The 13,618-nt window shown below is 31.2% G+C and overlaps 1 protein-coding gene across 17 annotated transcripts; it reads left to right on the top strand.

Moving 5' to 3' along the window:
• Positions 1-4,874: 4,874 nt before the first annotated feature.
• LOC101249607 (interactor of constitutive active ROPs 3) lies at positions 4,875-10,776 on the top strand. 17 transcript variants are annotated; one of them, XM_010315222.4, is made up of 5 exons: positions 4,932-5,008; positions 5,591-5,655; positions 6,442-6,545; positions 7,081-7,372; positions 8,955-10,776. In XM_010315222.4, the coding sequence occupies exons 3-5, from the start codon at positions 6,526-6,528 to the stop codon at positions 10,566-10,568; spliced, it is 1,926 nt and encodes a 641-aa protein (XP_010313524.2). In that variant the 5' UTR covers positions 4,932-5,008; positions 5,591-5,655; positions 6,442-6,525; the 3' UTR covers positions 10,569-10,776. The 17 variants fall into 17 exon arrangements, with proteins under 17 accessions (XP_069147783.1, XP_004251268.2, XP_004251269.2 ...); XM_069291681.1 differs by having other exon boundaries at positions 4,932-4,988; positions 8,958-10,776; XM_069291679.1 differs by having other exon boundaries at positions 4,987-5,132.
• The last annotated feature ends 2,842 nt before the right edge of the window (positions 10,777-13,618 follow it).

The following is a 13,618-nucleotide window of genomic DNA, read 5'->3' on the forward strand; positions in this document are numbered from 1 at the left end:
AAAAAATTAGTATTTACAAAAAATCCCTTAAATTTGTTGTTCCATGATACTTTAGACTCTAGTGATACATGGTAAATGATACATGGTAAGTTTAAACTGTTGAGAAAAAAATGGGGAAAAAATGGTACAATTAATGTTGTTACTAAAACAGCTTAATTTAAGGTAACAGATCATTAACCACCATAAAATCAGCACGTAATTGGATAACATTCTCCCCTATGTATAAGGTAACAGATCATTAAACATTTGGATAACATTCTCCCCTATATATTTTTCAAAGTCCTTTAGGAAATTGTTGTTAAAATTGACAGCAAACCTTATGGGATGTGTTAGTATCTTTTTAATTTTGTACTTCAGTGGCTGCAATTTGAAAATAAAACAGCAAATTATAACGATATTGAAATATAAATACTAAATAAAACAACTAATAACTTACTGATACATGGTTTCAGTTTTCAGAAATTCATACTACATGAAAAACATGTGATACATGTCTACTACATGTATCAGTGAATTAACTAAAACATTATAACATGTGATACATATCTAATACATGTATCAGAAACATCGACTAAACAATATACACACTGATTCTATATGTATCATCAAGTGCAGTGGATGACACATTTATTAAACTTAGTGAATGATACATTATAACAATTTTCAAAACATGTATCAGTACATCAACTAAACAACTAATACCTTACTGATTTATGAAAGTGAATATCATATATATATATATATATACACACACACACATCATTTGAACCTTTTGTAAGGTGACCGTTCATTTTCATCTGCTTGCCTCCAAGAACAAGAAGATTACCAAATTCATCTGCTTTTTGATTGTTCGTTTAATCTTTCCTCTGATTGAAATTTGTTTCTTCGGTAACTGAACTTGGGGGTTTAGGGTTTTTATTTTTGGGAGTTGTTAAGCATGTGGGTTTACGTTGAAGTTGCAATGGCGGAGTAAGTAAACTTTAAGAGAAGGAAGATGATTATGGAAAAAAAAGAACTGAAACTTGATGGAGTAAGAACAAAACGAGAGAAGTTAAGAGAAGTTGTCCTGATTTTTGAAATTTCAAAATTTTTGAATTTTGAAATTCAAAATTTCAAAATTGGGTCTTTTATTTAAAATTAATTAAAATTAATAATTCAAAATCAAAAAACTGATTTAAAAGGTTGAGTGTTTAAATGGAGAAAATTCAAAATCCAAAAACTGATTTAAAAGGTTGAGTGTTTTAATGGAGAAAAAATAAGCATTAAAATGGATAATTGTGTATTATAGGAGAGAGAATGTAATGTATCTATAAACTTACACTAAAATTTAAAAAAAAGGGAATTATGTAATATTTAAAAAAAGAAGGGAAAATTAGAGAATATAAAACTTATAGTTGTGTATTTAAGTTATTTTGTCAATAAATTATACAATTGCAGCGAAATAGGCCAGCGAATTATACAATTTAGGCCAGCGAATTATACAATTGTATTTGTATAGCAAATTATGCAGTTTTATGTTTGTTATAGCATACAAATATGAATTTTTTGTTTGCTATATGTGAAAGTTGCCCTCAATAAATTATATGAATTTTGGTTTATCAAAATTAATTTCACAAAATTCAAATCGCGAATCTATTTATATCTTAACTTAAGCTTCTAATATTTGGGCCGCTAGCCCGGCCCAATACAAGTGATAAGAGATGCTTAAGTTTTTTTTGGGCCGGCGTATTTGAAAAGCCCAGTATACATGAAGGAAAATTTTTATGGGCCCTCATATAGCCCAAGAGGATGGGTACTCTTCTCGATTTACAAGAATGACTTTGACGGTAGGTATTTTTGAACTTTTGATCTCGTCTGTTCTATAATCAAACTTTTATTATTTTTACAATAGTAATGTTGTGTGAATCAACTTATACGAGTTTTAGCTAATTTTATAAGATACGTACTACTTTATATATATCAAAATAAATACCAAATAGCTTTGTCATCAAAACTTGAACATATGAAAATATATCATATAGTTTTTCTTGTTTTCTAATTTGAACTCGAAAGCTATGATCCTTAGATGCTTATATCAAACTGTTATATCTTGTTGTGGAATATATCAGTGGTTAAAATCAAAACTCTAAATTTAAATAGTATTTCAATATAAATTGATATATATATATATATATTTCTTTTGAACAAACTAAAAAAAGAAGAATATTACGTAACATTGAATAAGTAAATTATGCAACAACAATAACAATATATGTTTTTTAATTGAATCTTAGGGTAACTCGTACATTACCACCTTTATCATCGCCAACGCTTACTTCGAGTAAGCACTCTGTGATGAATACTTTGTGAGAATTGAATAACCATCACGGTGTAATAGAACAATAATACATCTTATAAGTATTTTCCTTTTAAAAGAATATATTTATTTATTTTGCATTGTTTATTTGAATACCTGCTAAATTTTTTTAAATACAATTGTTCAAAGATTCCTTAAGCTTAATTTCAACGTCTTTGAATTAAATTTTGATTAGCACAGAATAGAGTAGATTACTACATACTAATTATATTTAGAAGGCCTAACCAGTAGCCAAAAATCCAAAACAATTATTAATTCTTTAATTTTTGTATTTTAATTATTCATGAAGTCAATTAAACACCTTCACTACTCAACTTAATTATCACATAAAAAGTTATTAGTAAAAAATAATATTATTTGTCTCATTTTGTATAACAATATTCAACTAATATAGTAAAAAAAGAAGATTTTTTTTTAGTGAAACTATATTTTAAATAATTAAAGAATGATATAATTCTTTTCGAACAAGTTAAAAATGGAGAATAGGATACATATAGTAGGACAAATGAAATAATATATGGCTATTATAAAGTTTTACTAGCCATAAAAAAGCAATCCATTCATAAATATCTATCAATACTTTAGACAATTTTTATAGTTATGAATAAATTTTCTAGACATAAATTAAAATTATTGCTTATTTTAATTGAATTTATAAACATATTATGAGATATTTATATCGATAGTTTTAATTAAAATTTTGAATCGTTTTGTGTGTGTAGTAAAAATATGTTATTTTCTTTCTTTAGGTAAATTAGTCTTAATAAGTTATAAAACCTCAATCATGTTCTAGTTCATATGATTCGTATAGAAATTTGAACTGAATAGATCTAATAGAAATAGTTTATTTTATATTTATATGAAATTTTTGAATTAATTTATAAAATTTTGTACTTAAATATCTATATGACTTATTTTAAATTATAAATTTAAATTTTTTTTTTTTCTGTCAATTCGGGTAGAGAAAATATATACCAAGCAAATATCTTAGTTTGCAAACAAATATGCAAATCAAAGTGGTTAAATAATGACAAAAATTCCTTTAAAATATTAAAGCAAGTAGTGTAATAGAAATATAATAATAAAACAGCACATGTGTCCAAAAATGGAAATAAAAAAAATTATTGATGAAATAACATCAAAATAGTACGAGAATTTGCAGAAAAAAGGCCCCCACATTCACACAAAACAGTATTTCATATTTTTAAAATCAAATTTATCCAAAGATTCATAACGTATACTTACACCCAAAAAAAAAAAAAAAACTCTATTTTATCTAACATCTCATGTGATGAAATAGTAAAGATCATTCAAAATTTCAAATTCGAGTTTGATTTTTATATGAGTATTGAATATTAAATATGAATAAAATTGTTGTTTATTTTTATAATTAAATTAAAAATTATCGATGAATACATATGTTTGACTATTCACGTAATGAATGTATTTATAAATACTGATTAAAAAATTAAACAATAAATATGTTTGACTATTCGTGTAAAGATTGTTTTTAACTTTTTATATTACATTTTTAACATATTATTCATACTTTCTCAAGATAGATAAAACTGTATACACATCGTCTTCTTGAACTCTTCTTTTGTACAATATTTATTAGAGTTTTATTTTCAAGATATTCAACCTCCTTACTTTCTCAAAATAAATAAGATTGTATACACCGTCTTCTTCGGATCTCACTTAGAATTTGTAAAATATGTTATTGGTATATCTTATTTTCAACGTATTCAGCCTTTATAGATCAATATGACTCTATACACCTCCGCCTTCTTTTGAACTCCATTTGTGATATTTTATTGGTGTATTTTATTTTCAACATGCAAGATAGATTAGAGTGTATTCTCCGAATGCCACTTATAAAATATATTATTAATGCATTTTAATATCAAAATATCTAGTCTCTCTACTTTTGCAAGATAGATAAGATTGTTTACATATTTGTCTTGTCTATAGCCCACTCGTGAAATATGTTATTTGTATATCTTTTTTTCAACATTTTCAACCTCTTTGTGTTCGCAAGATAGATTAGATTGTATATACGTTATCGTCTTCTATGAACTCCACTTAATGAAATATATTATTGATATATCTTATTTTCAACATATTCAACCTCTCTACACTCGTAAGATAGATAAGAAAGTATATAAATCGTCTTCTCTAAATCCCATTCTATGAAATATATTTTGGTGTATCTCATTTTCAACATTTCTACTTCTCTAAGTTTGCAAGATATATAACATTGTATAAACACAGTCTTCTTTTGAACTCGCGTATAGTGAAATATATTATTGATGTATTTTATTTTCAACATATACAACCTTTCTACGTTCACAAACTAGACACCACATTTGTCTTGACCCCTCTTATACATGTGTTTGTTATTATATCTTATTTTCAACATATTCAACCTCTCTACGTTAACAAGATAGATAAGACTGTATATACATCGCATTTTTGTGGACCCCACTTGTAGAACATGTTGTTGTATCTTATTTTCAAAAGTTAGCAGGAAAAGTTTAAGCATATATCCTCTAGACTCTCTTTTGTAGTCCACATTACACAGCTAAGAGCCAAACAAATAGAGAGAAAGAAGCCAAAGTCAGAAAAAGATTAGGTACTCATCAACCAAAGCAGGTGACCTTGAATACTGTGCCATAAACACTAGTACTACTACTATTTTTTTACTTCTAATTCTTGTTTCTGTTGTGAATGAATGGTGGAAAATATAAATGTTCTAAATTCTAACTATATTTCCTTGGTAAGACCAAAACCCCAATTACACATTTTCTCTTCTTTTATGGTTTTTTCTTTTGTGGGGTGTTGAAAAGTTTCAAACTTTTGATTTTGCATATGATGGAGTACAATGTCATGATGACAACTTTTTTTGAACTTTTTGGAATGTAGCATTATGGTTCTTTTAAAAAAAGGAACTTTTTTTTTTGTTTTAGAAGAAAGATTTAACAGTGTTTTGTCTGTGTTTTGAGCTTGATGTCTCACTAAAGTTCTCAGCTTTACAGTTTGCAGGGGAGTTTAGCTTAAAAGTAAATAAAAATGGAATCTTGATGAGTTTCAAGAACTCTTTCTACTTATCTTTTGAAGCTTTTTTTTAGTGTCATGTGTGTATATTCCCTTTTTAAAATAAAAATTGCATTGTTTGTTTCTTAGTTTTTGAGGCATTTTGTTCTTCCTCTTCTGTTTTTCATTTTATCATTTCAGTTTTGAAGCATTCATGTTAAGCTTATCTGGATCTGTCTGACTTTCAGATTTTGCAGAGAACCAAGGTGGGGTTTTTTTTGGACACTATTTTTCAGTAATTTTGTTTTTTCTTCATATTTAGCTCCTGTTTAACCACAGATTTTGAAGAACTTGAAAATTTGAGTTTTTGATGTTGTGATTTTTGGAATTTGAAGTTGTGTTTGGATGTGCATATTAGTTGGAAAAAAACTGAAGTTGTGGTCAAATGCTAGCTTAATTTGTTTCAAGAATCTATGTTTGAAGAAGATGATAGTTAGTTAACTGTAGCTGCCCCTTCATTCAGGCTAAAATGGAGGATAATTTATGTCTAGTTGAAGACTGCCTTTAATTGAGGAGCATATGTTTTTACCCTTTGGCCCTACTGTCCCATAGCCTCATTAAAATAGTCTTATATTTTGAATAGTTTGTGAACTAAGAAGGGTAAAAAATATTATGCAACTTGTCCTATATACTGTTCACTGTATGGTCCTTGTGACTGCAATTAAAATTTGTACCAAACTCACCTTATTTTTGTTGAACATTCAATGTGGCTAAGTGAACCAAGACTCCCTTTTCTTTTCTTTAAGTTATTCCCATGTTACTATGATAAGTTTCTGTCCATCTATCTTTGGAGGGTCAATTTTCTTGCCTTGACATAACTCGTAAAGTTGTTGTCACGTGACTAGGAGGTCACGAGTTCGACCCATCTCTGCAATCGCGTATTGCGAAGGAGTTTTAGTGCATTTATTGTTTACTTACATTGGATTCCCTTAATTTCATTCTACTATATGAGTGGTCTTTAGCTTGAGTATAATGTTTATGTAATCTTGCAGTGTTTGTGGGTCAGAGGGCATTGAACAGGAAAAATCTTCTTACCACCAAGATTTTACTCTTGTGGGCCTAAAGGTTGTTGAGATATGCAGACCCCAAAAGCAAGGTAACTTCAGTTGGCATTTATGATTATTTAGTAAATCAAAAAATGGACTTATCCTGGCTGGAATTCATGGAGTTGTTCTTGTAATGGTAATGAAATGGGGCCCCTTTTGAAGCTATAAGTTTTAATGGTGACATATGAACTTCTATAACTACTTGTAGTTCATAGGGAAAAAATGACAGCTTTTGTTTTTTGATACTTTCTTGTTAAGTTTCTCTTAAGGGTGTGTTGAAGAATAAGAATGGCAGGGTGAGTTTATGATTATAAATCTTGAATGTTGTAACTGAATAAAAGGATGTGCTTTAAATGTGTTTTTCATTAAAGAATCCTTGAAAACTGTAATCTTTTTTGGCATTAAATATAGATAAGAATGATATAATGGTTTTTCTATTTGTGGTTAAGTGATTTATGATAGTAGTAAATGTTGTGCAAAAATTTTGTACTATTTGAACATTGCAAAGTAGTCTAACCAATATTCATGTTTCATTTCTGTAGTTGTGTTCTGAACTTTTCTTTTCTTTTTTCATTTGGATAACAGAAACAGTTCCTCTGAAGTGCCACAGAAGAAATCTCCGCGAGGCAATTCGTCAGAAGTGCCTCTAAAGATTTCTCCTCGGGCTGTGAGATCTCGAGAAGCGCCTCAAAAGATATCTCCTAGAGGTGTTCCTCAAGATGTGCCTCATAAAATTTCTCCGAGAGTTGTGCGCCGCCTGAAGACGGGGGCATCGGATTCTGATTCTGCATCTTCTCCTCATGTTAATGGTAGGACACCTAAAGAGAGAAGGGCTAAGGTCGCCGAGCAGAAATCGCCGAAAAGTTTGGAGTCAGAGGTAAAATTCTCTTGGCTTAAACTGAATTTATTTGGAATAGCATCTTTATAATTTAGAGAATAGAATGGAAAGATGTTGAAAAGAAATGATTGTTTATGTTTGAATAATTTTTAGAGTGACAAAAAGGGAAATTGAAAGAAGGGGGAGGGGTTTTATCTCTACTGTGGTGACAAAGTTTTCATTGTGCCAAAATTGCCCTTGCTGTTAAGAATGAGAGATTATACATTTCTTTGATTTGATGCACTTGAGTCGGCGGTCTTTTGGAAACAACCTTTCTACCTGCACGAGGTAGTGGGAAGTTGTGCGTTCATTCCCCTCCCCAGGCCCCACTTCTGGGATTTCACGGGGTATGTTGTTGTTGATGAACTCGAGTCTAGGGTTTTTTGGAAACAACCTCTCTACCTACGTGTGGTAGAGGTAAGGTCTGCGTACGCTGTACCCCCACACTGGGTATGTTGTTGTTGTTGATGCACTCGAGTCTAGGATTTTTTGGAAACAAGAGATTATATATTTCTTCGATTTGATGCACTTGAGTCTGGCAGTCTTTTGCAAACAACCTCTCTACCTGCACGAGGTAGTGGGCGTTCATTTTACCCTCCCAAGGCCCAACTTCTGGAATTTCTCGAGGTATGTTGCTGTTGTTGAAGCGAGTCTAGGGTTTTTTAGAAACAACCTCTCTACCTACATGTGGTAGGGGTAAGGTCTGCGTCCACTCTACCCCACACTGGGTATGTTGTTGTTTTAGTGCCAAATAAACTTCTTCTGCTATTATATAAAGGTTTAAATTTGACAATACTGATGTGCAACTCCTACCATTTCGTTTCCTCTAGATGCTGTTGTTTCTTTTGTCTGTGTTTTATTAGAAAGCATTGCAAAAAGTTTGAAAATGCCTTTCCAGTTCTTTTGAATTGCCAGAACATAAGCATTGAGTCATTGACTATCAACTTTGTGCTCCAGGGCTGTGTCCATTTGCTAAGATAAATTTAGAATCTTAATTCTCATTTGCCTCTGTGTCACTGATACCTTTTTGTGCCCTTATAGGCTTCCCGATATCTTTAATACTTCACAGTTGATTTTAAGCAAGATTGCTTCAGTGTAATAGCCTAAAATTGATCCTTGATGGCCATCAAACTGAGTAAAACTATTAGATGTCATCTTTTCTTTATCCTTTTATTACAGATACCATAATATTGCTACTCTAGACCATGCTCACCAGTTCACAGTTCTGGATTTCTTTGAGTGTTATTGAATCTTTTGTATGTTGCAGCTTTTTCTTGATGCTGCTGTCCTCATTTGATTTTGAAGGTTCGATTTGTGAATGTATTTACTTGTGGTTGACAATGAATTTTTAGCAGAAGTAATTTGTCACTACTCAATATAAAAATTGTTTAGATTTTCTCTCTTCTGCTGATAATGTGCTGCAAGTGTGACCATGTTCAACAATATGGTTTCATATAGTCGGATTGGCATCAATGTTAATCACATTTTATCAACTTTGTTGTACTCGATCCTGTGTCGTTTTGTAGTTTTTTTTACCGATATGTGCATCTATATCCTAAATCTTTTTCTTTGTTGTTTAAAGAAGAAGGGCGCAAGCAAGGTTACTGAATTGGAGTCCCAAATCACTCAGCTCAAAAATGATCTCAAAGACAAGCTAAACTCCTCAGAAGCATGCAAAAAGCAAACTGAGGTAGAGGCAAAGGAGTCAAAGGAACAGTGTGCAGTATTGTCCTCCGAACCAGACCAGTCTCCGAAACAGCTTGTGAATCAGCCTTCTTCTGAGTGTACATGTCCGACTGACCACCAAAAGTCTTCCGAGGATCTGACATTGCGTTCAGAACTAGAGACGATCCAGAAACAGCATTCAGCTGACTCAGCTTCATTAGCTTCTGCTTTGAATGAGATAAAGGAACTAAAGACTCAGCTGGAAACTGTTGCTATATCCGAGGCTACGAAAATCAAAGACGCAGAAGCAGCCCAAGCGGAACTCCAAAGCTTGAAACAGAACTTGTCGGATACACTTTTGCTTCTGGAAGACATGAAAAAACAGCTAAAGGATAGCAAAGATTCCGAAGCTCAGGCTCAAGCACTTGTTACTGAAACTCTGTTGCAACTGGAATCAGCAAAGAAGATTGTGGAGAGCCTAAGGTCTGATGGTAATAAAGTTGTGGAAGCATACAATGCTTTATCTTCTGAGTTGGATCAATCGAAAGCACATGCAAGTTCACTGGAAGACCTTGTTTGCAAACTCCAATCAGGTACTGGTAATGTTGGTGAAAGTGAAATTGTCGAAATTGATGAAAGTAAGGAAACACTTGAGGCAGAACTGTCTTCTCTGAAATCTGAAGTTCAACGTCTGAGGGCTGATCTGAAAGCAGCTGACATCAAATTCAATGAAGAGAAAAATCGAAGCACGCTTGAAATGAGAAGTGCCTATGAGTTGGTGGAGCAAATCAAGTCAATGTCGAAGCAAAGGGAAGATGAACTGCAGGGAGAATTACAAAACTTCAAAACACAAATAGAGGAGTTGAAGGCGAATTTGATGGACAAAGAAACTGAACTGCAAGGTATTTGTGAAGAGAATGAGAATCTTATCATGAAACTAGAGAACGCGCGATCTGGAAAAGGAGAAAATGTACTCGAAAAGGAGCTTCAAAGATCAAGACTTGATATCGAAACTCTGAAGGCAAATCTGATGGATAAGGAAACTGAACTACAGAATATTTTAGAGGAAAATGAGATCCTGAAGTCGGAAACTGACAAAAAAGAAAGCAATAGAGGTAAAGTGAAGGATGAAGTTGCTGCTGAACTAGAGGCTGCAAACACTGCAGAACGAGAAGCTCTCATGAAGCTCGGCTACATGAATGAGGAGGTTGATAAGAGTAACCGACGGGTGGCTAGAGTAACCGAGCAATTGGATGCAGCTCAAGCTTCCAATGCAGAAATGGAAGCTGAACTAAGAAAGTTAAAGATTCAGTCAGACCAATGGAGGAAGGCTGCAGAAGTAGCAACCGCGATGCTATCAAATGGCAATAATGGGAAGTTCATGGAAAGAACCGGATCAATGGATAGTCCTTACAGTCCTTGCAAGATTAGCTCACCTTACTTTGAGGACATGGATGAAGATTTAATGAAAAGGAAAAATCCAAATATGCTTAAAAGGATTGGCGAGTTATGGAAGAAGCCACTGAAATAGGAAAAAGTACGCGGAAAAGGTACTTATGTGATGATCCTTGAACTTTTAACCTCTTAGTTTATGTATTTGAAACAAAATCAACTGAACTTCTTACTTATTGTAATCATATAGAAGCTCTGCTCAGCCTAGAACTGAGTCTAATGATTGTTCAATTCTGTTACTCTTTTCTTTCATGTTTTCTTGAGTATCTATCTATGCTGTTTGTAAATATGCTCTTTACTGATTTTGAGCTGCTGTGATTTGTGTTGAATGGTTAGTTATTTTTTAGCATAGTACAGACATCTTAACTTTGCCTAGTTGACAACTGAACACTCCAACTTTGAGAATGTACGTATAGACATCTCAACTTCTCTCCTAATGTGTCTTGTGGACACCCGATGCTGATCGGACATAAATTTTGAAGGTGTTGAGATGATCAAATATGTAAGTTGGAGTGCTCAATTGTAAGTTAAAGCCAACTTAAACGAAGTATCTTCACTTCTACGTTAAATGAAATTGCACTTGTGGTGCCCTTAAAAGCTACAATATATGAGTATTGAATTTAAACTTATATACCTGAGGGTGCAAAGAATTTTATATATATAGGGAAAACTATTTTATTAGATATGTTTCATACCATATATATTAATTCTCTCTCTATATATATATTTTTATTTTTTAAATAATTATATATTTTATCACTAATTAAAAGTTTCCTACTATATAAGATACACTAAAACGGGGAGAGATGCGAGCGAGATGGAGAGGGAGACGAGCGAGATAGTCCTATATCCCAGATACATGCGAATCACCCACTAGTGTGATTGACATATATCTAGGTGACCAAATACAGAGGAAAGTGGCGAGTGAGACGTGAGGGAGGTGCACGAGATTTATCTATATATCTCAAATATATGATAATCTACTTTGATACAATGTATCTAGAACAAATTCCACTTAATTTTGACCAAATGTATGCCGAGATACAAGTACTCAAACGTATATGGACGCACCAAAATCTTATAAGATTCAAAATATTACAAACTAGATGTATATGGACGCACCAAAATCCTAAAAATGGCTACGTAATGACATTTTTACCATTTAGTGCCATACATACGACACCTTGATGACCAACAATTCAGCCCATAATAAAAATTTCTAATTGGGGGCCCAATAAGAGAAGCCCAAAAGTTTCTAATTATTTTAAAATTCTTTTTAGAAAATAAGTTATAATTTTCAATTGAGGTACTTCTTCAACATGCCTGACAAAAATATAATTAACGAATTGGGTCAATAAATATGAAATATCAAATAATTTAAATTTAAAAGGTATTATTATTTTTTTTCTAAAGTAGGTGTAATCTTTCAACAAAATAACATTCATAACGAAGTCATTATGTAAGTTACTAAATTATCGTTAACTAATAATCGTTTTTTGAAAATCGAACATAGTAAGAAGATCAAGGATAAGAATAGAGTTGATTAAGATATGATATATAAATTTTTCATTTATCCTAGCTTCAACTGATATCTACGTTCTCTAATTTTAATTTAAACGTGCACACATTTAAATAAGTAAACACATGCATAACATATTCTATATGACATAGTACATGTAGAATATCACATAAAACATAAAATTATCCAACAAAATACGTAATATATTTTTTTTTAATTTTAAAATTTTAAAACAACATTTATTTTGAAACGAAATCAGTACACAAACTGACCATTACTTGCTAACGGCTCATTTGTATTTTTGTGTTTATTAATAGAGTTTGTTTCATCAAACTAACCATCACAGAACCACATGTGGCACGTGACCAAACAGCTTTTGTCACGTGTATATCGATTTTTTTCGTAAAATATAGAGGTCGAGAATTGTGATGGATGGTTAATAGATAATGGTGTTTGTATTTCGATTTTTATAGTTGTAGTAATAGTATTTTAATATCTTATTATTTTTGGCATTTTATATTTAATTTTCTATTTTTACTATTTGTTGTTTTTAGTTCTTCGATTATCTTATTGTTTTTACAAATTTTTTTTCATAATTGTTGGCTTTATATATTTTTTTTGAAGTTGAAGGTCTATAAGTAATAATATTATATATCGCATGTTATTATATATTCTTATATGCTTTTGGATGATTTTCGCCTCGTAAACTAATTGAGTAATGAATTCGTCTATCAATTTTGTTGTGCTAAATGAATTTTTGAATATTAATCATTAAATTTATTTATATTTAGGTCTGGTCCTTAATTATTGAAATAGTAATGGTTAACATATTTATTTTTTCTTTATTACAATAATCAAAATTCATAATAAATATTATTAAAATGTTTATTCAAAGAGTTTCTACGAAAATGATTGTTCTTTAATTCTATATTTATTCACCCCTCCCCCCCCCAATCCCACGATTGTTGCTCTTCATCGTCAACTATCACCAATCCAAACGAATTTTATAACTATTATCTTCAGTTACGACCATCATATATATAAAACAATTCAATATTCTATCGTCACTATTACTAACCATATATAAACTCATCACCACTATATACTAGATATCACTATATTATCATCCACTATTATCAGATATCAGTATCACTAACTATTATCGGTAATATCTACATTAATAAAAACAATATTTAACAATACTCATCACCAATATTAGACATAAATTCATATATATATTTTTAAATTATTCATATCCGATTCGATCCGCTCAAACTACGAGATTATAGAGGGCCCCTTGTTGAAATGGGGAATTATACCTTACTTGAAGAAGGAGAATTTAAGGTAGGGCCAAAAGTCCACTAAGGGGAATGATAATGGAATAATTCATCAGCTAGCAGCAATTTTATATGCTACGTGTCGTTTTAATATTAAAAACACACGTAGGTCTACATTTGCCGACCATCCACTAACTAATGTTTTTCACATTTTTAAAAAAAAAAAATTTAATATAATATTCGATATTTATACTAAAACGCAATCAAGTTTAAATTCACGAGAGAATTTTTATAATTTTCAAAGTCTCAAACTTGGAATTAATGGTTAAAGTG

Source organism: Solanum lycopersicum, chromosome 11, assembly GCF_036512215.1.
Source record: "Solanum lycopersicum chromosome 11, SLM_r2.1".
Taxonomy (NCBI): domain Eukaryota; kingdom Viridiplantae; phylum Streptophyta; class Magnoliopsida; order Solanales; family Solanaceae; genus Solanum; species Solanum lycopersicum.